A 22,582-nucleotide genomic window follows, 5' to 3' on the forward strand; every position below is an offset into this window, starting at 1 on the left:
AACATAAATTAGAAATAAAGAAACAGACAAAGAAATAAAAAGCAGGTGGAAAAAAGAACAACAAAGCCCAAAATATGTAGAATGAAGGAAATAATAAAGATCTGTGGATATAAATACAATACAGTCTAAAAAAAAAAAAAAGAAATAGAAAAGTTCAAGGCTAATTCTTCGAAAAGATAAACAGAATTTATAAATCTTTAACCATACTCATCAAGAAAATGAGATAAGATTCAAATAAATAAAATCAGCAATGAAAGAGAAGTGACGACTGATGCTTCAAAAATACAAAGGATTACAATAAAATAATATGAATAATTCTATGCCGACAAATTGTGCAACAAATTGGAAGAAACGAATACATTTCTAACAACATACAATCTTCCAACACTGAATCAAGAAGAAACACAAAATCAGAACAGATGGATTACTAGCAATAAAATATACTCAGTTATCAAAAAACTCCCAACAAATAAAAGTCTTGGACCAGATGGCTTTAGAAGGAAATTTTACCAAACATTCAAAGAAGAATTAAACCCTATCTTTCTCAAATTGTTCCAAAAAATTTAAATGAAGGGAAAGCTCCCAAGCTCATTTTTATGAAGACACTACTACCCTGATTCGAACAACAGACAAAGACATTAGAAAAAAAGAAAATCATCAGGCATTATTCCTGATGAACATAAGTGCAAAACTCCCCAACAAAATATTAGCAAACTGAATTCAGCAATACATTAAAAAGATGATACACCATTTCCAAGTAGGATTTATTCCTGAGACACAAAGTTGGTTCAATAGTTACAATAAATTGAAGTGATATATCACACAAACAAAATGAAGAATAAATATTATATTTTGTTATTCATAGATGTAGATAAAACATTTGAAACTTCCAGCATCCATTTATGATAAAAATTCTCAGCAAAGTGAGAATAGAGGGAACATACCTCAACACAATAAAGGCTATATATGACAAAGCCACAACTAACATCACACTCAAAAGAGAAAAGCTAAAAGTGGTTTTCTTAAGACCAGGAATGAAGGATTGAGAAAAAAAAAAAAAGAAAGGAGAGAGAGTGAGAGAACTCTTAAACATGGACAACAGTATGGTGATTTTGTGGGGGGATTGTAGAAGAGGGTACAGGAAGATAAATGGTGATGGGAAAAACAAAATAAAAGCTCAAGAACAGCCCTGGCCGGTTTGGCTCAGCGGTTAGAGCGTCGGCCTGCGGTCCAGAGAGACCCGGGTTCGGTTCCCACTAAGGGCACGTACCTCAGTTGCAGTTTGTCCCCGGCCCTGGTTGGTCGTGCGGGTGGCAGCCACTCGATGTGTCCCTTCACGTCGATGTTTCTCTCTCTCTCTCCCTTCCTCTCTCTCCCTCCCACTCTGTACAAAAAATGGAAAAATATCCTGGGGTGAGGATAAAAAAAAAAGAAAAGAAAAGAAAAGAAAAGAAACTAGCAGTGAATTTAACCAAGGAGGCAAAAGGACCTGTACTCAAAAAATTATAAGGCATTGAAGAAAGAAATTGAAGAAGAAACAAATAAATGGAAGCATGTGCCATGCTCATGGATAGGAAGAAATAACATCATTAACATGTTTATACTTATCTAAAGTAATCTATAGACTCAATGCCATCTCTATCAAAATACCAATGGCATTTTTTACAGAACAAGAAAAAATAATTCTAAAATTTATATGAAACCACAAAATATCCTGAATCCTCAAGGCAATCTTAGGAAAGAAAAGCAAAGTCGTAGATAATCATGCCACTTGCTAGCAAACTATACTACAAGCCTATAGCAATCGAAGCAGCATGATACTGACATTAAAACAGACACTGAGATTGATGGAACAGAGTAGAGAGCCTAGAAACATACTCATGCCTATGTTGCCAATTAATTTATGGCAAAGGATCAAAATATACAATGGTCTAAAAACAGTTTATTCAATATATTGTGTTGAGAAAATTGGACAGATACATGCAAAAAAAATTAGACTATGTTCTTACAGCACACAGAAGAATAAACTTGGGATTAAAGACTTAAATGTAAACCCCAAAACCATAAAACTTCTAGAAAGAAAAGACAGTAAGCTGTCTAACATTGCTCTTAGTAATATATTTTCTAATGTATCTCCACAGGCAAGAGAAACGAACAAACAAAAAGAATAAACAAATGGGACTACATAAAATTTTATAAGTTTGCACAACAACAGAAAACACATCAAGGAAATGATTAGACACCTATTAATAGGAAGAAGATATTTGCCAATGATATATCCAATAAGGGGTTAATATCCAAAATGTATACAACTTAACAAAAAATAAAATGGGCAGGCGAACTGAGTACACATTTTGTCAAACAGGACATAGAGTTGGTTAACAGACATATGAAAAAATCACTAACCGTCAGAGAAATGCAAATTAAAACCACCATGATATCACCTCACAACTGTCAGAATGGCTATCATCAATAGTCAACAAACAACCTGGCTGGTGTGGCTCAGTGGACTGAGCATCATCCCGTGGACTGAGAGGTCCCAGTCCCATTCCCAGTCAGGGCACATGTCCGGGTTGCAGGCTTGCTCCCCAGTAGAGGGTAAGTAAGAGGCAGCTGATTGATGTTTCTCTCTCACATCAATGTTTCTACCTCTCTTCCCCTTTCACTCTTTCTAAAATATCAATAAAAACATATTTTTTTAAAATAAATCAACAAACAAGTGTTGGCCAAGATGTGGAGAAAAGGGGACCCTTGCGCACTGTTGATGGGAATGCAACCTGGTGTGGACCCTATGGAAAACAGTATAAAGGGTCCTTAAAAAATCAAAAATACAACTACCTTATGACTGAATGATTCTATTTCTGGATATTTATCCAGAGATTCAAAACACTAATTCAAGAAGATGTATGCACTCTTATGTTCATTGCAACATTATATACAACAGCCAAGATATGGAAGCCAGCTAAGTGCCCATAAATAGATAATCGGATGAATAAGGTGGTATATATAAATTGGAATATTACTTGGCCATAAAAAATGAAGTGTTACAATTTGCAACAACATGAATGGAACTTGAAGGTATTGTGTTAAGTGAAATAAGTCAGACGGAGAAAGACAAATACCACATTATTTTATTTATATATGTAATCAAAAGAACAAAATAAACAAACATACAAAACAGAAACAGGCTCATAGATAGAGAGAACAGACTGATGATTGCCAGATGGGAGTGGGGTGGAAGGCTGGGTGAAAAAGGTGAAGGATTAATAAGTACAAATTGATAATTACAAAATAGTCCTGGAGATATGAAGTACAGCATAGGTAATATAATCGATAATATTGTAATGACTATGTATTATTCCATATGATTACTAGGATACCAGTGAGATGACTTTGTAAAGCATATACATATTTAAATACTATGGTATAAACCTGAAACTAATATAAAATAATACTGAATGTCAACTGTAACTGAAAAATTAAATTAAAGAAATGTGAGTACCCCTGGCCAGTTTTGCTCAGTGGTTAGAGCACTGGCCCATGGTCCAGAGAGACCCAGGTTTGGTTCCCCCTACAGGCACGTACCTCGGTTGCAGTTTGTCCCCAGCCCCGCTTGGGGTCGTGTGGGTGGCAGCCAGTTGATGTGTCTCTCTCACATCAATGTTTCTCTCTCTCTCTTCCTCCCTCTCTCCCTCTTGCTCTATCTGAAGATGAATGCAAAAAATGTCGTTGGGTGAGGATAAAAAAAATAATAATAACAACAACAACAAAAATGTGACTAAACAACAAAAATAGGAGACAGCTTTCTTTTGAGAGCAATTTCCCTACAAGTGCACATTATAGGAGATCTTATTAGAGATGTGGCAGACATATTTTCTGGGCTATTTACTTGAAAAAAAAAAAAAAAGTTGGAGTTCCTGCTTTTCATGGTGGTTTTTATCACAGTCATGACATAGTGACATATTGATGGACAAAATAAAAAATAGCTCTGATTATAGTGAAACAATTTTTTTAATTCAGCTATTTGTAATTACATTGCGCCTTCTACCTGTGTCTGATGATGCACTGCTAAATGTGGAGAAACAAACCGCAGAAGCACACCATGTGTATTTTAGTGTCACTATTTAAGAACAAGAACGACAGAGCCAGAAATTAAATTCTCCTTGAAACACCAAGGAGTTCTGGTTAATCCCAGGTAAATGCCAAGTCAGTTGTAGAATAAAATTTCAAGTTCTGCTGTTCTATCTCCATTAGGACATAATACTGGACTACCAATACAGTTAACATGCAGAAATGACAGTCTTTACATCTGTTTCTCAGCTAAAACTAAACTTGCCTGAGCTCTGTTGATATTTCCAGTATTTATTTTGACCTCAAGTACCTCCGATTCATGTTTTGTTTTATTCTCTCCTTACTATCTTATATACTTCTCTCTGCTCTTCCATGTCAACACCCCCATCATTATATCGACAGCTTCTTTTCACAAATACTGTATGAGGGCACATCACAAAGCTGATCATAAATTGCTGACACGTGAATCCATACACAATTTCGAGGTGAGTTTTCCTGTACACCTGTGCTTCTGATTTGAAACCTGTTAAAATAAAATATAATGAGGTAATTAGAACAAATATAAAGAATACTGTCTACTGTTTGCACAATGCTGAAATAAACTCGTGAGGATATTAATAAGAAGTTTTTTAATTGTCTACATTATTAGAACAGGAGACTTGAATTTAAATTGTATTCGTTCTCAAAGGGCAACATATCCTTCATTATTAAGGCATAAACACTACTGGAATTTTTTTTTATTGAATTTATTGGATGACAGTGGTTAATAAAACAATACAGGTTTCAAGGGTAAAACTCAATAAAATATCATCTGTGTACTGCAACACGTACTAACTTCACAAAGTCAAGTCTCTTTTCATCACCATTTATCCCTCTCTGCCCTCTTCCACCTCCCCACGCCCTTTCCCTCTGGCAATCATCATATTGTTGTCTGTGTCTGTGTTTTTGGTTTTTTGCTTAATTGCCTCACCTTTTCACCCAGCCTCCCAATCCTCCTTCCTTCTGACAGCTGTCAGTCTATTCTCTGTATCTATGAGTCTGTTTCTATATTGTTTGTTAGTTTAGTTTGTCCATTAGATTCTACATATAAATGAAATTATATGATATTTGTCTTTCTCTGACTGGCTTATTTCATTTAGCATAATACTCTCCAGGTCCATTCATGCTGTCACAAAAGGTAAGATTTCTTTCTTTTTTTTACGGCAGAGGAGTATTCTGTTGTGAAAATGTAGTATATTTTTTTTAATCTCCTCATCTACTGATATGCACTTGGGCTGCTTATGTTTTTAAGAAATACTACTAGTTGCATACAATTAAATGAAGCTTATGACAAATAAAATAATAATATTCTATAGACAGTTCCTCTTACCTAGAAATATATTTATCAAACAAAGCAACAGTTTAGTGAAATTATTATTGGATATATTAGTGAGTAGACCAAGCAGAAGAGTTATAGAACTAAATTAAGAATGAGAGATATCAGCCCAGATGGCATGGCTTAGTGGTTGACTGTAGACCCATGCACCAAGAGGTTGCCAGTTCGATTCCTGGTCAAGGCACATGCCCAGGTTGTCAGCCAAATCCCCAGTGAGGGAGCATGTAGGAGATGGCCAATCAATGTTCTCTCACATCTATGTTTCCCTCTCTCTCTCCTTCTCCTTTCCTCTCTCTCTAAAATCAATAAAGAATATGGTACATTTATACAATGGAATACTATGAAGCTATAAAAAAGAGAGATATTTTACCCTTTGAGACAACATGGAGGGACCTGGAGAGTATTATGCTAAGTGAAATAAGCCAGTCAGAGAAAGACAAGTACTACAAGATCTCACTTATTTGTGGAACATAATGAACAAAATAAACTGTCGACCAAAAGAGATCCAGAATCATGGAAGTAGGGAACAGACTGACAAACCTCAAGCGATGAGGGATAGCAGGGGTGGTAAGAAATAAACCAAAGAACTTATTAGCATATATGTACAACCAATCAACACAGACACTAGGCTGGGTAAGGCAGGAGGCGCGTGGGAGAGAGGGGAGAGAGAGGGAGGGGGGTTCAATAGGGAAAAAAGGGGGACGTCTGTCATACTTTTAACAATAAAAATAAATAAGATCAATAACAAAAAAATAAAATAAAAGAATCAGAGATATCAAAGGAATTTAAGGAAAGGGAAAGAAAAAAAATCCTGTATATTTTAATGCATCCTGAAAGCAGAATTATATTAGAATACAATGTCAAAAAACAAACAAACAAACAAAATGAGAGAGAGAGATAATACAGTGTCAAACAATTTCATTAACTAACATGGGTCAGTGGAAGCATGGTTCTGTTCTATTTGTCGTCAATCTCCTGAAGAAGCAGTGTTAATTAGTCAAATTCAAAGAACATCACTGAGCCTTGGTGTAAAAGCTATAGTCTGGTATTTTTTTTTAATCCTCACCCGAGGACATTTTTCCATTTTTTGTTCAGACATAGTGGGAGGGAGAAAGAGGAAGAGAGAGAGAGAAACATCAATGTGAAAGGGACACATTGAGTGGCTGCCACCCGCATGACCAACCAGGGCCAGGGACAAACTGCAAGCGAGGTACGTGCCCTTAGCGGGAACTGAACCCAGGTCTCTCTGGACACTCTAACCGCTGAGTCAAACTGGCCAGGCCTAGTCTGGTATTCTTTATCTTGCATATCTATCTCTTCTTGGCCCTGAGCTTGGACTATTGAGAGAATTCTTCTGTAAAAAAGAACTAGGCTAAGAGCATGAAACAATTTTGATCCAGGTCACAGGGAGAATTCTGACCAGTGTTCTCCAAAAATTTTCCTTGATATCCAAGAGTTTTTTTTAGGTGTGGACAGAAGTAAATTAAGTTATAGCCACCCAAAATACCAAGGCATAGTAACATATCACAATATTAATTTGGGACCACTCTTGTGATTTTAAAAAGAGCACATTATTTCTGATATATCTCAGCAAGTAAGGGAAACAGAAGAAAGAATAAACAAATGTGACTACATTAAACTAAAAAAGTTTTTGCAGAGCAAAGGAAACCATCAAGAAGACAAAAAGACAACCTACTAATTGGGAGAAGATATTGTCCAATGATACAATGAATAAGGGGCTATAATATATCAAATTTATAAAGAACTCATACAACTTAACAAAAAACAAACAAATAAAATGAGCAGAGGACCTGACTACACATTTCTCCAAAGACATACAGATGGCTAATAGACATATGAAAAGATGCTCAAAATCGCCCTGGCCAGTTTGGCTCAGCGGCTGAGCATCGGCCTGCGGACCAGAGTCCCAGGTTCAGTTCCTGCTAGGGGCACGTACCACAAAAAAAAAAAAAAAAGAGAAGAAAAGATCTTTGCTCAAAATCACTAACCATCAGAGAAATGAAAATTAACATCATCGTGAGATATCACCTCAGATATGTCAGAATGACTATCATCAATAATCAACAAACAAGTGTTGATGAGGATGCAGAGCAAAGGGAGTCCTCACACACTGTTGGTGGGAATGCAAATTGGTGCAGCCACTATGGAAAATATGGAGGTCCCTCAAAAATTAAAAATAGAACTACCTTATGATCCAGCAACTCTACTTCTGAGAATTTATTCAAAGAAATCCAAAACATTAATTCAAAAAATATATGCACCCCTATGTGCGTTGCAGTGTTATTTACAATAACCAAGGTATGGAAGCAACCCAAGTGCCCAGCAAGAGATGACTAGATGAAAAAGAGGTGGCATATATATCCAATGGAATATTACTGGGCCGTAAAACAGGATGAAATTTTACAGTTTGTGACAACATGGATGGACCTTAAGCATATTATGCTAAGTAAAATAAATCAGACAGAGAAAGACAAATATCATATGATTTCATTTATATCTGTAATCTAAAGAATAAAATCAAAAACAGACAAGCAAAAGAGAAACAGAGATACAGAGAACAGACTGATGGTTGCCAGATAGGAGGAGAGTTGGAGGGCTGGGTGAAAAGGTAAAAAAATTAAAAAGCACAAATTGGTAGTAAATAATATTGTAATAACTTTGTATGCTGCTGGATGGGTACTAGCATTATCAGGGATATCACTTTGTGAAGTATATAAATGTCTAATCACTCTGCTGTACACCTGAAACTAATATAAAATAATAGTAAATGTCAAAATAAAAAATAAAAGGTATTTTACTCCATGTAACAAAACAAAAAAAAATGAGTCAATCATTAGTCATATGTTAAAATAGCAAAAGAAAACAAGTGCTATGAAAATATAGATTATATACTTTGTCAAGAGTGTTTGTTAATAAATTAACTATGATTGTGCCCGTGGAAGGTGTAATAGTTCAGTGGTGCTAAAATGAAAATGTAATCATACTCAGCAGTTTGACCTAGTCCTACCCAATGGTGCCTGCCAGAAGCAAATGAAAAGCCACTCTGTGAACTTCAAGTTAATTTTACAAACATTTGAGATGTAATGTTAACACCATCAAAACTAATCAGGCATGTAAAGAAAACAAATCAACAGGAATGAAAAATAGGAAAAATATAGTAGAAACTGTCTCACACGAGTATAAGACATTGAAATTATCAACGACAAATGTTAAACAACTGTACTTTGTATTTTTGGAGTTAAAGACAATGTTGGGAATGATGAAAGAAAGCTAGGAATTATAAATAGTGATGGGATAGATTTTAAAAAGAACTAAGTTGTAATTATAGAACTGAAAAATTCACTAAACAAAATTTAAAATTTAATGGATACTTTTTTTTTTTTTTTAATCCTCACCCGAGGATATTTTTCCATTTTTTGTACAGATAGAGTGGGAGGGAGAGAGAGGAAGGGAGAGAGAGAGAGAAACATCGACGTGAAGGGACACATCGAGTGGCTGCCACCCGCACGACCAACCAGGGTCGGGGACAAACTGCAACCGAAGTACGTGCCCTTAGCGGGAACGGAACCCGGGTCTCTCCGGACCGCAGGCCGTCGCTCTAACCGCTGAGCCAAACTGGCCAGGGCTAATGGATACTTTTAACAGCAGAATAGCAACAGATGAGAAAAAACTAATAAACTGGAAGATATATGAGAAGTAAATAGTTTAAAGTAAAAAAGATAAACTATAATGCATATAACTGGGATCCCAGAAGAAAGGAAGACAGGGAGGAAGCATCATTTGGAGCAAGTATGGCTGAGTATTTTCCAAATCTGAAAAGAAACAGCAGATTTAAAACATCCGTTGCCTTCAAATAGCTAATCTTTAAAAGCAATAATAAAGTAGAATACATTATAATAAAATCGGTCTAAGAGCAAAAAAGCTACTAATGTCTAATCTTATACTCAAAGAAAATAGTTTTTAGAAAGAAAAGTTGAAATAAAACAGTTTTACACAAATAGAGAATTTAACTCTAAAATTTCAACTCTGAGGAAATACTAAAGAGTATTCTTCAAGCGTGAGGAAAACAGTGTAAAACGGAAGGTAGAAGAAGCAAAAAGGAATAAGAAGCAATGAAAACCATAAACATGTGGGAATATCTAGATAAACGGACTTCATGAATCCATACATCTAAGTCTATATGCATCTAATAATATGGCTTTAATACATCAACTAAAATGCTTGCAGAATTTGAAGTAGAATTATTGGAAGATTTTAATAGAAATCTCTCAGTATGGGAAGAAATAGATAAAAATCAAAGAACTTCAGTCACACTGAGTGTTTTCTGACCACAATGGAATTAAGCTAAAACTTAAAATGATAACTATAAATACACAGATATAAATAAATTAATAAATACATCTTGAAGTAACTCATAAGCCAAAGAACAACTCATGGTGAAAAATAGAAAGTATCTCAAATTAAATGACAATGAAAATAAATTAAAATTATAGCCTTAAATGTACATATTTGAGAAAAAGGGTGAATTACAGGAGTCAAGCATCCATACAAAAAATGTTAGAGAAAGAATAGCAAATTCAACACAAAGAAATTGGATGGAAGAAAATATTAAATATGAGAATTGAAATTAATGAAAGAAATTAATATAATAAAAAGTTAAAAGAAAAAAATTTAATTTAAAAGGAGAGACAATCAACAAAGCCAAAACTTCTTTCTTTTACAGACTAATTAAATTGGAAAACATACCCACTGAGATTAATGGGGGGGGGAGGGCAGTCACACACACACACCAATAATAGAAACTAAAAAGCAGAATATATTTCATATTCTGAAGCTATTAAGAAGAAAATGAATGGCAATTTCAGTAAGAAAGATTTCAATACTTAGTGATGGCTAATTTAATGTGTCAGCTTGACTGGCCACATACATATTCAATTAAACATCATTTCTGAGTGTCTGTAAAAGTGTTTCTGCATGAAATTAGTGTCTGAATTAGTGAACTCAGCAGAGTAATTTGCCCTCTCCAATGTGGATGGGCATCATCCAATTCCCTGAGTGCCTAAATAGAACAAAAAGGCAGAGGAAGGAAGAATCTGTCCTTTGTTTCTTGTTTCACTGTGTGAGCTAAGACATACCAGCTCAGTTCATCTTTTCTTGCCCACTACTGAGTGCTACATCACTAGCACCCCTGGTTCTCAGTTCTTTATATTTGGACTGAATTACACCACAGGCTCTCCTGCCTTTTCAGTTTTCAGAGGCAGATCATGGGATTTCCCAGTCTTCATAATCATGTGAGTCAATTCCTCATAATAAATCTTCAAATGTGAATTCTTCCTCATTGTGTGTGTATTAGGGATCTCCAGAGAAGAAGATCTGCATAGGTCTAGATAGATCTCCTATTGGTTCTGTTTCCCTGAAGAACCCTGATTAATATGTACACAATTAGAAGAATTTGTAATCATGCAAGTGTAAAATGTTTAAAAGAACTTTATAAAAAATAAAATGCAGTTGCTTTTAAAATTAATGATAATAGTGTGTATTACATGTTGACTATATGCAAGACACTATCCTAAGTGATTTTACTTTATTTCCTTTATCTCAAAATTCTAAGAGGTAGCTACTACTTTTATTCTTGTTTATAGGTGAGGAATGAGGAGCTCAGATAGGTTAAGCAATTTATCCAATTTCACGTGTGAGTGGGCCAATCATTGATTCAAACAGAGACATAACTCCAAAGCCCATGCTTTTAATCAGTTTTACACAAACCAACAGTGACTCTCCTTACTGAACAGCTTCAAACTGGTGGTAGATGCTCTCCCGGTGAAAAAAGGGAGCATTTGTGTTGATAGCACTAGATGGCAGCTCAGTTCTTTTGGATGGTCAAGTCCTCTGCTAGCCTCTTCTTTTATTTTATTTTTTTCCTGGCTCACTTTTTCTTTTTCCCCATCACTAATCATGGTTCTCTTTGTCTCTCTTACATATGGTCAACAAATCACATTCCTAACTACTTGACATGCTCTTCCCTTTCTGAGAAAGGGTGTGAGACTTTCTCTCTCTAGATACTTACAAGTTAGAAGAGAACTTTGAACCGTCTTCCCAAAGCCATGGTCCTTCAGCCGAAGGGCGAGAGAGCCCTATCCAAAATGAATTATAAGGAGTGGAAGACACTTGGTTTTCTATAAAGTCCTGCAGTGAAACAAATACAAATACATGTCAAGAAAAGAGAGAGATAAACAGAAATGATAGAGATAGAGAGACAAAGACAGAGAGGGGTTCTTACAGACACTGAGAAAGAAATAATCTTGATGATTGTCACCCTGGAAAGAATATATCTCTAGTGTCAAAATTGTACTACCTCCATTTAATCTACCTGACAACATCCAAGGACAACAGGTCTCCTAGGCACTGTTCATGGATGACTGGTCACTATCTTTTCCTCAAATTGAAAATATTAATTTATGGGAACTTTGTCAAGAAATACTTCTCAGAGTTAGATGACAACTTAAGAATAATTTAGTCTGACTGCATGTTTTGTGAATAGTAATCTGGGGATTAATGATGATATTTGAATTGTTGACAAATATAGTGCATATAGTGGCAATAACAGGAAGGTCTAAATGCCAGGCAGACTCAGTTTCTTTTTCTTTTTCCCTACATATACTTTAACTAATTGTCATGTGAACTACAACTGTTGGGTAAGACAAGACAGCAACAAAAAAATTGAGAGTAGTGAAAATTAAGGTAGGAATTATAAATTGTTTAGATTTATAGTGTAGAATGCTTCCCAATCACTAACCCTTGTTATAGCCTATCTAAGATCTAGCCTTCACTCATGATGCATTATAAGTCCCACCTTTTCTGTAAAACATTTTATGTCCACAGAGATCTATCTCTGAATGTCTATCACATTTGTTGCCAATACCAAATATTTAACTTTTAAAAAATTCTTTCCTGAGGATATGTTTTTATTGATTTTAGAGAGAGAAGAAAGGAGAGAGAGAGACAGGTGGGGGGCAGAGAACCATCCATGTGAGAGAGAAACACCCATCAGTGGCCTCCCATTCCCACTCCGTTCTGAGATCAAACCCACAACCTATGTAGATGCCCTGACAAGAAATTGAATTTGAAAATGTTTTGGTGTACAGGAGGATGTTACAACCAACTGAACCACCCAGCCAGAACACAAATATTTACCTTTTAACCGCTGTTGTTTCTTTTTTTTCTTACAAATAACATGAGCATTGCAATATCAAGTTTACTTTTCAAACCTCTTTGCCTTTTTCAGTATAAGGAGTAAGTGATTTATAAGCGTATATTATCACTACAGCTATTTTTCTTGCTGATTATGATAACATGGGAGTGAATGTTCTACCACCAAATTTAAAATTTGAAATCCAAACCCACAAAAATGAGTAGTGGCCAGATTCTTGTAGTCATGCAAACTTGCAGTGTGTTCAAAAAGATTTATTTTAAAATACAATGTGCTAACCAATGGACACAGACATTAGGTTGGGGAAAGCAGGAGAAGGGAAGGATTAGGAAGGAGGGGGTCAATGGGAAAACAAAGGGACATCTATAATACTTTCAAAAATAAAACTATATAAAATAAAATGTGCTTATTTTTTAATTAATTAAAATGAAAAGCATATATTCTAAACATTACCCACTTAATGAATACTGTTATTATAATTATGGAGAGTACTAAAAATTATTTTTCTTAGGGAAGATTATCATTATCTAGAATCTACCTGTTTTTCTACTCACTATAGATCATAGATAATTAAAACTGAAATCTACACTTACCAATTCTTTTAAACTATCTATCTTCAGGAGAGAAGAGCCCAGTTGAGAGCATCGGCTTTTACTTCTGTTCCAGGAATTCAGTGATATACTAAATAGATAACAGCTATTCTCAGATAATATCCAGTTCGGGGGACAGGGCGTGGAAAGAACCCCTGGAAATAAAAGATAAATGTGATGTGATTCGTGTCAGACCATTTCGCTCTTTCAGTGCAAACACCACCATCCTCAGGACACAATAAATAATTAAGGAATTGCCATTAAAATATTTCATTCCTAGCCCTGGCCGGTCTGCTCAGTGGTTAGAGCATCGGCCCAAGAACTAGTGAGTTGCGGGTTTGATTCCGGTGAAGGGCATGTACCTCAGTGGCGGTTCGGCCCTGGCTCTAGTCGGGGTCATGCGGGAGGCAACGAGTTGATGTGTTCTCTCTCGTCAAAGTTTCACTCTCTCTCCCTCCCTCCCACTCTATCTGAAGTTAAATAGAAAAATATCCTCAGGTGAGGATTAAAAAATATTTTTTTTTTCATTGCTAATTTAAACTATAAGAATATGACTTTACAAAAGCGGCCACACTGAAATGCCCCCATTCATTTAAAATTAAAAAGTGAATTAACTATAAAAGTGTTTTAAGGCAGTCAACCTTCCTTTCCTTCTTGTCTATCATTCCCTCAAATTCAGCCCAGAATTCCCTTTCTTCATAACTCTTAAAATAAATCAACTCGAAACAATCATTGGGGTATACAGTAATTTCATGTTAACTTATTTTACAGGTGTGAGATCCATTTCAGAAGGCAATTTTCCAAATGAGAAAAGTATAAGAAAAATTATTCACATTGCAGAGTATTTGTTTTGTATTATTAGCTACTTGAGACAAATCATGAGGAAGTATGGGTACAGAGATGGAAAACTGAAGTCAAAATGTTGCCATAGTCAATAATGATGCAATTAGAAGTACAGATCAAGTGTATATAAAATTGTAAAGAAGTCAATGAAATTGTATGATGAAAGAAAAACAAATTTAAACAGAATTTTCAGGAACATATCTATTAAGTCTATCTCTCCTACGTGTGTGTAATTTAGCCTCTTAATTCTCACCAACATTTTTCCTTCTTTCCTTTATCTCTCCCTTTTTTCCTTTCTAATATACTATTTCTTCTTACTATATCACTTTAACATTTCATTTCTCCAAGAACAAAGAATGTATTTCAAGTTACACAATCTTCTGTAGGCCTAAACACATAGATGGGGATAAATTAGTTACTGATTTGGGAAAAAATAATCCAACTTAGAACTGTTCAGTCAAGTGCATGGATGTTTACAACATAACTTTATTGTCTATATGACAGGGTCATATTAGACTGAGATAATACTAATGTGTGCTTTCCTTGAAAGTGCAATCACTGCCTATAAAAATGCTCTTTTTACCCCACCCCACCCCCTTCTAGGCCATAACACCAATAATTAACCTTCTTGAATCAAGAATTCCATTAATCATTTAAGTCTGTCCTTGCCTGTGGTTGTGAGAGCCTTTGGAGAAGTCACACTCCCTTCTAAAGATGATTGCGTGTGTTGACTGCCACTCTGTTCATTACCTGATGGAAAACTATCATTCTTCAATGGGTCATTTCTTGAATTGGTTCTCCAAATACCTTCATAGAATGACAACAACAATAGTGACAAAAAGATAATTCTATTATGTTTGAAAATTAAAATTCTAAACCCATATTTTTATTGTAATATAAAGACCAATTCAAAAGAATAGATGCATCTCATATTCACTGCAGTGTTATTTACAATAGCCAAGATATGAAAGCAACCCAAATAACCATCAATAGATAAGTGGGCAAAAATGTTGTGGTACATATATATATAATGGAATATTGCTTGGTCGTAAAAAAGAATAAAATCTTAGAGGGCATTATGCTAAGTGAAATAAGTCAGACAGAGGAAGACAAATGCCATGTGATTTCAATTATATATGTAATTTAAAGAACAAAATAAATGAACAAATAAAATAGAAACAGATATATAGATATAGAGAACAGACTGATGATTGCCAGAGGGGAACAAATAAAAAAAGTGAAGGGATCAAGAAGTAAAAAGAGATACTTTTTAAAAAAATCCTCACCTGATGATACTTTTTTTAAAAATTGATTTTAGAGAGAAAGGAAGAGAGAGAAAAAGAGAGAAATATATTTGCCTCTCGCACATGCCCTACAGGGAATCAAACCTGCAACCTGGGCATGTGTCCTGACTGGGAACTGAGCTGTGACTCTTCAGAGCATGAGACAATACTCCAAGCAATTGTGCTACACTGGCCAGGGCTAAAGATACATTTTTTATTCGTGATAAATAGATAACACATTGCTGATACATAGGTAAAGATGGACAGATGATAGATAAACAGATGACAGATTAAATAGATGGGGAAAAATAACTTCCATAAAGGTGGTATAGAAAAAAAAATGAAGCAGTTAGAGAGAAAAAAGAGATAATTAAGGAGAAAGCAGAAAGCAAATGGAATAAAGTCAGTTGGAGTCATGATAGATTTGAAATAGTAATATATCTTCTATATTTTTCATTGTATTTTTTAAATGAGAGCTCCTTGCCATGGCCAGTGTGGCTCCGTGGTTAGAGTGTCGGCCCACACACCAAAGGCTTGTTGGTTTGATTACCGGTCAAGGGCATATACCTGGATTGCAGGTTCAATCCCCCGCCCTGGTCGGGGCACATGCAGGAGGCAACCAATTGATGTGTCTCTCTTACATCAATTTCTCTCTCTCTCTCTCACTCCCTCTCTCTCTCTCTCTCTCTCTCTCTCTCTCTCTCATAATCAATGGCAAAAATATTATTGGGTGAGGAATTTTAAAAAATTAAAATAAAAGCTCCTGGAGAACCTACCCAGTACCTATAACATAGACTGTATTCAATAAACATTTGAATAATTAAAGAATCTAATAAAGACCCTCTGAAGGCAAAATAATTCTCTATTGATAATTGAATGCATGAGATATAAATCTAAAGAAATTTATTCATCCATTACAAAATACCTACTTAGTACTTAGTAAGTGCTTCAGGTAATTTCTGGTATTATCCAACAGAGTTTAGATTAGAGATGGGGTTTAAAACAGTTTTCTTAAATCATGAGACATAGTCTCTTTAGAGAATTTATTTTATTGGGAAGCTAGCACCACTTTGTACTTTCTCCTTCACCTCCACTGGTTTCCTTCCATTAATTTATCCTGGTAATTCCACAGCATTGAAACCAGCTAGCTATTCAAGGAAGGTAGTAAAGCAAGGTACTTCAGAGTACCTTTTAGACAGATTGCCTAAATTTCTAATCATCGTTCCACCACCAACTAGTTTATGATCCTTGAAAAGTAAAACAGCTTCCCAGTCTCTTACTTCCCTTATAAATAAAATGAAAATTAATAGCACCAATTCAATAGGGTTAGTATACAGATGAAATTAGATTATACATTTCAAACTTTGAAAAGAATGTATGGCACATTAGAAATATGTGTTAAATATATGTTGTTGTTAATCTTCCCCAGAAGTACTCACCCTTAGTACCCAGAACCACAGCTACCACCAGTGTTATCAAGCAAAGGATTCCCAAGAACACAGCGATGGAACGCCAAGAAGATGAACCGCAAAGGCCTGATGGAGCCAGAGGGAACAGGGATTGAATGAAGAAAAATGATGATGGATCATGGAGCACTTCAATTCTACAATTCATCCAAATCTGGCGAATTCTAAAGTGAACCATTAATCACTGATAGCAAGATAATCAAGTTATCTAGGATTAGTCTGAATTTTCCCCCACCTTTAGCACATCTCTTTGGGTTCTGGAACTCTAATTTGAGCACAGTGCTCTCATACTTATGCACTCTTAATTTCAGTTCCACGTTGATGTCTACAGGTCTCGACACTACCAGGATTCCTGAAATCCCACTCATTCTTAGAAGAAATAGCTAAGTAGGGGAAATAGCACTGATTACTAAAGATGATCTTCTCTTTTAAGGTAGGTGTTGCATGACTTTGGGCAAATTACTTTCTTTTTTATTTTTAAGTTTCTCTTTGTGAAAAATGGGGTAAAAATGCTTCAAAGAATTGTTGTGGGAATTAAACAGTCAAACACATGGAAAAGCACCTCGTTTAGAGATCACTAGCAGATTATAGGAAACTACCTGTTTATGTACATATCCTCATAAACACACACACCTCCCTACCTCTTACGTCATCCAGTTTTTCCACTCTTCAACAGGTTGCCCAAGAAAAGAATTGTGCAAGTGGAGAGAGCAAAGTAATTGTGCAATGTGAGCCACCAGAAAGAAGAAGAGAGTAAATTCTGAAGTCGAAACCTGTGAATAATCTCTCTCTTGATAACAGGGAATACATTTTATGTTAAGAACACCACACCAAAAAACAGTTTTGTCTTTGAGAATAAGCAGGAGAGCATTTCAGAGAGTTGTCAGATAAGAAAATTATAGAGGAGACTCATTCTAGGAAGTGATTTTTTTTTAAGAGAGAGAGGAAGAAATATCCATGTGAGAGAGAAACATTGATTGGCTGCCTTCTGAACACCCCCAACCAGGGATTGAGCCTGAAACCTAAGCATATGCCCTGACTGGGAATCAAACCAAGACCTCAGTCAAAGGGATGTCGCTCAATCCACTGAGCCACACCAGCCAGGCAAGAGAGACCTTTTAACACTCTTTTCCACATTTCACTTCTTTTATATTTTGTGTAAGACTCATGTCTTATTAATAGGACTTTTTCATCTCACACATACAGTTTTCTTCACTGATATACAAAGAATTCCCTTTCTTAAAGAAACACAATACAGATACACACACACACACACACACACACACACACACACAAAATCAGATTCAGGATTCTAAATTCTGTAACTTCCAACTTTCCTTTGGCCTCTACCACAAAATCACAAGTTTGTTTTTATCCCTCACCTATCTTCCATCTTTTCAGTCTTCTCTTTCTTATCTCTAGTATCCTGATGTGGTTTATGTAAGCTCTTTTTTCAGTTTCCTTGACGTTTGCTCTACAATTTACTTCCATCAAATAAACAAGCCACTCCTGTTGGAATTCTTTCATCTTTGTAGCGCGTTATACTTATTACCATCTCCTCACTGCTGTCCTATTTCTGTAGAAAAAATACTGTGACTATTTTCTGTCATCATCATGACTACTTTAAATACTAATAATTAGACACTGAATGGTTGCCAGGAGAAAAGGCTTAGTGCACATTCAAGTGATCTTCAATGACTTCTGAAAACTTAAAAATATATAATAATAATAATAAAACTCCTACAATCACAAATTTCTCCAATTTTTTCCATTTAAGTGTTTTAGTTGATGAGAATGAAAATGTTGAAGGCAGAAAGAAAAAAAAATACCTTTCTCTAAGGATGCAGTTCTCCTGGTAGGGACTCGAGAGTTGAATTGTAGTTGAGTATATCCATCTTCATCCAAATTGTCCAGCTCAGAGTGGTTTGTCATTGTTCTGTTGAGTCCTTCAATTGGCACAGCGTTTGAGAGCTCTTCTCTCTCTTCTAAGACAAGTGCCTGTGGACAAAAGAGGACCCTATGAGTCAAGTCACCAAGCTCTTCTCTCTCTTCTAAGACAAGTGCCTGTGGACAAAAGAGGATCCTATGAGTCAAGTCACCAAGCTCTTCTCTCTCTTCTAAGACAAGTGCCTCTGGACAAAAGAGGATCCTATGAGTCAAGCCACATGAGATATGCATTGATTGAACCTTAACAAGTTGAGCTTAAGTAAGTAGTCCAACCAGTTTTCCAAAAGCAGGAAATAAAAACTATGATGTAAGTTCCTACGTGTATCTTTAGATCTTGTTTCTGAAACTCAAGATTCTTAAGAAAATTATAAGGCAGCACAATAGATAGGGCTCTATTTTAGATTTTAAAAAAATAAGAAACATAAAAAGATAAGCATTTTATACTGCCTTCGTTATTCTCACAAATAAGTTTGACATCATTAATTGACTTGGCCTATGTAAGCTATTAAGCAATTTGGGTACCTTAATTTTATCATTATTTTGTTTACTATAGATTCATTCACTGATTCATGTACTTGCTCATTCACTAAACATATATTGAGTACCAATCTTTTCAAATGACAGGAACTGGGGACACAAGGACAAATGAAGAAACTCAGCTCATAGAGGAAACCTACAGCTAAGTATATGAAGGATGTCATAAAAAGGTACATTGTTGTAACAACACAGAGACCAAACAAAGTTTTTTTGTCATTTGTCAGGGATTAATAATGCAATCGTAATTATGTTTTGAGCAATTACTATGAGCTAGGGACTACTCAGTGAGCATGTTTTCTCATTCAATCTTAATTTTCCAACAAGTCCATGTGATAGGTATTATTTTCCCTATTTTTAACTGGAAAAGATAAGACAGACATTCTAGTCCCTTGCTCAGTTTTAAGACACTAATAAAAATATTGAAGCAAGGAATCAAATGAACATCTACTCTTGATGCAAAACTTATTATCTTGTCTATTTTGCTGCTCTGCCTCGTTCATCATCTTGTGCATTTATATTGCTAGTGTCATTATGGAAAGCTCCGGACTGAAATATTATGCTAAATGTTTGATTGTTTTTCTCTATTCCAAATGCCATAGTCATGCCTCCCCCCCAAAAAAATGCTTACAATTGCTAGAAACTAGAGAGGTACCCAACCCATGTACAAGACTTTGAAGCAAGCAGAATGAAGAAGGCATGTAACATTGAATCCATGAGGACAGATTTCCTTCAGTAATACTGTTACAGTAGAGAAGAGGACCCAGCTTCAGATAGATTTCATTAACTCAACTTCCCCAAATCAAAAGACCAGAGATTTTTTAAAGGCTGGGGTGTGCTAAGGAAAAGTCACTGAGTGGCATTAAGGAGGGTTAATCCATGTGACTAGGCCATTTGGATTTGTTAATTATACTTATCCTGAAGGGAAACAAACTTCTCCTGTCCTGATGACAGGAGGCAGTGGTGCTTGTTGAGGATGAAGGGTGCTTCCACTGAAGTTACAGACCCTTATTCTCCCTTCCATGGGGACTGGAAGAACAAGAGTTATCTCCCTAATCCCCTGAATGTTTGCATTCAAAGAGATGTCTCTAAGGTCCTTGAAGAAAGTTTTGGATGGTAGATTTACATCTCAAAGGGCAGAGAAATAATTTATAGTTCTAAGTTTCTAAATAACTGTTCTAAGGGGATGCAGGGGCCTATCTGGTCTATTGCTTGGTTTTGACTGAAATAAATAGTAAATTCTCCTGGAAGCACTCAACTTTCTTAGGCAAGTATTTTTAGGGAATCTGGAGTCATTGTTGTGCCACCACTGTTGAGGTTCTTGGGTTCCCCAAGATAGAAATTTAGAGAAAACCCTAGGTAACTTTCCAGACAGATTTTATTAAGCTTATGCTCAAGCACAAGGGAGACAGCACAAGAAATGAGAAACAGCCCTGGCCAGTTTGGCTCAGCGGTTGGAGCATTGGCCTGTGGATCAGAGAGTCCTGGGTTCGGTTCCCACTAGGGACATATACACGAAAAAAAAAGAAGAAGAAGAAGAAGAAATGAGAAACGGAATGTTCTCTAAACTGGCTTGGGGACTGGCTGCTAATATAACCTGGAGACAAAGTAGTTTTGTGTGCAATGGTGGGCTTTTTGAAAAGGCGGACACGTAAAAGGTTCAGGAGTGGAATTTTCCATGCCAGGGTGGAGTTACTTCCTTCCTCTGTAGGGTAGCTTAGAAATTATCTTCCTGTGCTGTGGGGGGCAAGATAGCACTGTTGCTCATTACCGCCACCCCAGGAAGGCCATGTAGCCCTCAAACCTTGATCCACGGCACATGTGGGTGAGTAGTTAAGGAGGCAGTTAGAAGAAAGATAAAATCAGCTTTGTGTGTTTTAGTAGGGAGTGGAGGGGTGGTGACATTTTTAAGGTCAGTTTATCCCAACTTCCGTCTGACCACCTAGTCTTAACTTGGCTTCCTGGCCACCCGGTATTTTCCATCCCTGGCCCAAGTCCTATGCTGTCTCAGTTGAGGCATGACCTTAAATAGCTAGATGCCATGCTAGAGCTTGTCATCCAGTCTCTTAGAGCAGAGGTTTGGATGAAGCTGTTATATGCCAAGAGTTCTGCAGTTCTCACTAACATATATCAAAATGGAAGGCAGTGCAATGGATATCAAAGGAGTGAGTTTCTTTCCCTAACCCAGCCTGCAAGAAAAGTTTTACTAACTTTAATTCAGGCATTAGTTACAGTGCTATTGGCCAAGTGTTTAATGTTAATGGATCAACAATATACATTAATTAAGGTGGCTTTAAATAGGAATACATATAAAACAAATTTGTATATTAATCTGTTGACAAAAAATGTGACCAGATGCTCATGGGAACCTAACCTTATATTTTCCCCAGAAGCAACAGTTTATTCAGTGATCTTTGTGACTTCATAGAACTTAACTACCATGAATGACAAGAATTGACTGTGTAGATAAATAGATAAACAGATAGTTTTCAAACTTAACAGTAACCACAATAAATGTTTAAAGCTTGGGCCAACAAAAAAATATTTTCAGGGAATAATATTATTTAGTATTGCTGGCAAATGGTAATAATAAAAAGCAGACTGACTTTCAGTACATTTTATTATCATTCCATTTCTCTACAGACAATTCACCACCACTTTATTTCCTGCTGAACACTCCTTGGGATATTGTCTCTTCCTTATAAGGATCCAAATAATCTAGTGCCTGACTACCTTTCTAACTTCTTTTTCTAACCATCGTCCCTTCACTGTCATGAAACACTGGCTTTCTTCTTTTTTTTAAATATGTTTTTATTGATTTTTTATAGAGAGGGAAAGGGAGAGAGAGAGAGAGAAACACTGATGTGAGAAACACAGATCAACTGTCTCCTGCACACCCTCTACTGGGGATTGAGCCTGCAACCTGGGCATGTGCCTTGGCCAGAAATCAAACCGGGATCTCTCAGTCCAGGGGAGGACGCTCAATTCACTGAGCCACACCAGCTGGCTCTGGCCTTCTTTTTTATCACAGGAACACACCAATTTGTTCTTGTCTCAGGGACTTTGTTACACTTTGGCTGAAATGCTTTGCCTTGAGCACTTTGCATGGTGGAATTTTTCTAGATAATTAGTTTTCAATTTACATATATCACCCTGTCTGACAGGTCTTCCTTAATTACTCAGTCTGAAGCAGAATATAACCACGGTGCTTGCCCATCAGTCTGAATCATATCATATAGTTT

General features: G+C 36.1%; 1 protein-coding gene across 7 annotated transcripts; it reads right to left on the reverse strand.

The window, feature by feature from the left end:
- Nucleotides 1–3,702: 3,702 nt before the first annotated feature.
- Nucleotides 3,703–19,024, reverse strand: CLEC7A (C-type lectin domain containing 7A). Of its 7 annotated transcripts, none has more exons than XM_036252907.1 (7): nt 18,689–18,797; nt 18,242–18,435; nt 16,833–16,928; nt 14,861–14,917; nt 13,271–13,422; nt 11,535–11,653; nt 3,703–4,594 (listed from the first exon to the last, which is right to left on the reverse strand). In XM_036252907.1, exons 2-7 carry the CDS (start codon nt 18,384–18,386, stop codon nt 4,462–4,464), a joined length of 702 nt encoding a protein of 233 aa, XP_036108800.1. In that variant the 5' UTR covers nt 18,387–18,435; nt 18,689–18,797; the 3' UTR covers nt 3,703–4,461. The 7 variants fall into 7 exon arrangements, with proteins under 7 accessions (XP_036108800.1, XP_036108797.1, XP_036108798.1 ...); XM_036252904.1 differs by having other exon boundaries at nt 14,780–14,917; XM_036252905.1 differs by lacking the exon at nt 18,242–18,435 and having other exon boundaries at nt 14,780–14,917; nt 18,689–19,024.
- Nucleotides 19,025–22,582: the final 3,558 nt, after the last annotated feature.

This window comes from Molossus molossus, unplaced genomic scaffold, assembly GCF_014108415.1.
Source record: "Molossus molossus isolate mMolMol1 unplaced genomic scaffold, mMolMol1.p scaffold_m16_p_10, whole genome shotgun sequence".
In the NCBI taxonomy this organism is placed as follows: Eukaryota; Metazoa; Chordata; class Mammalia; order Chiroptera; family Molossidae; genus Molossus; species Molossus molossus.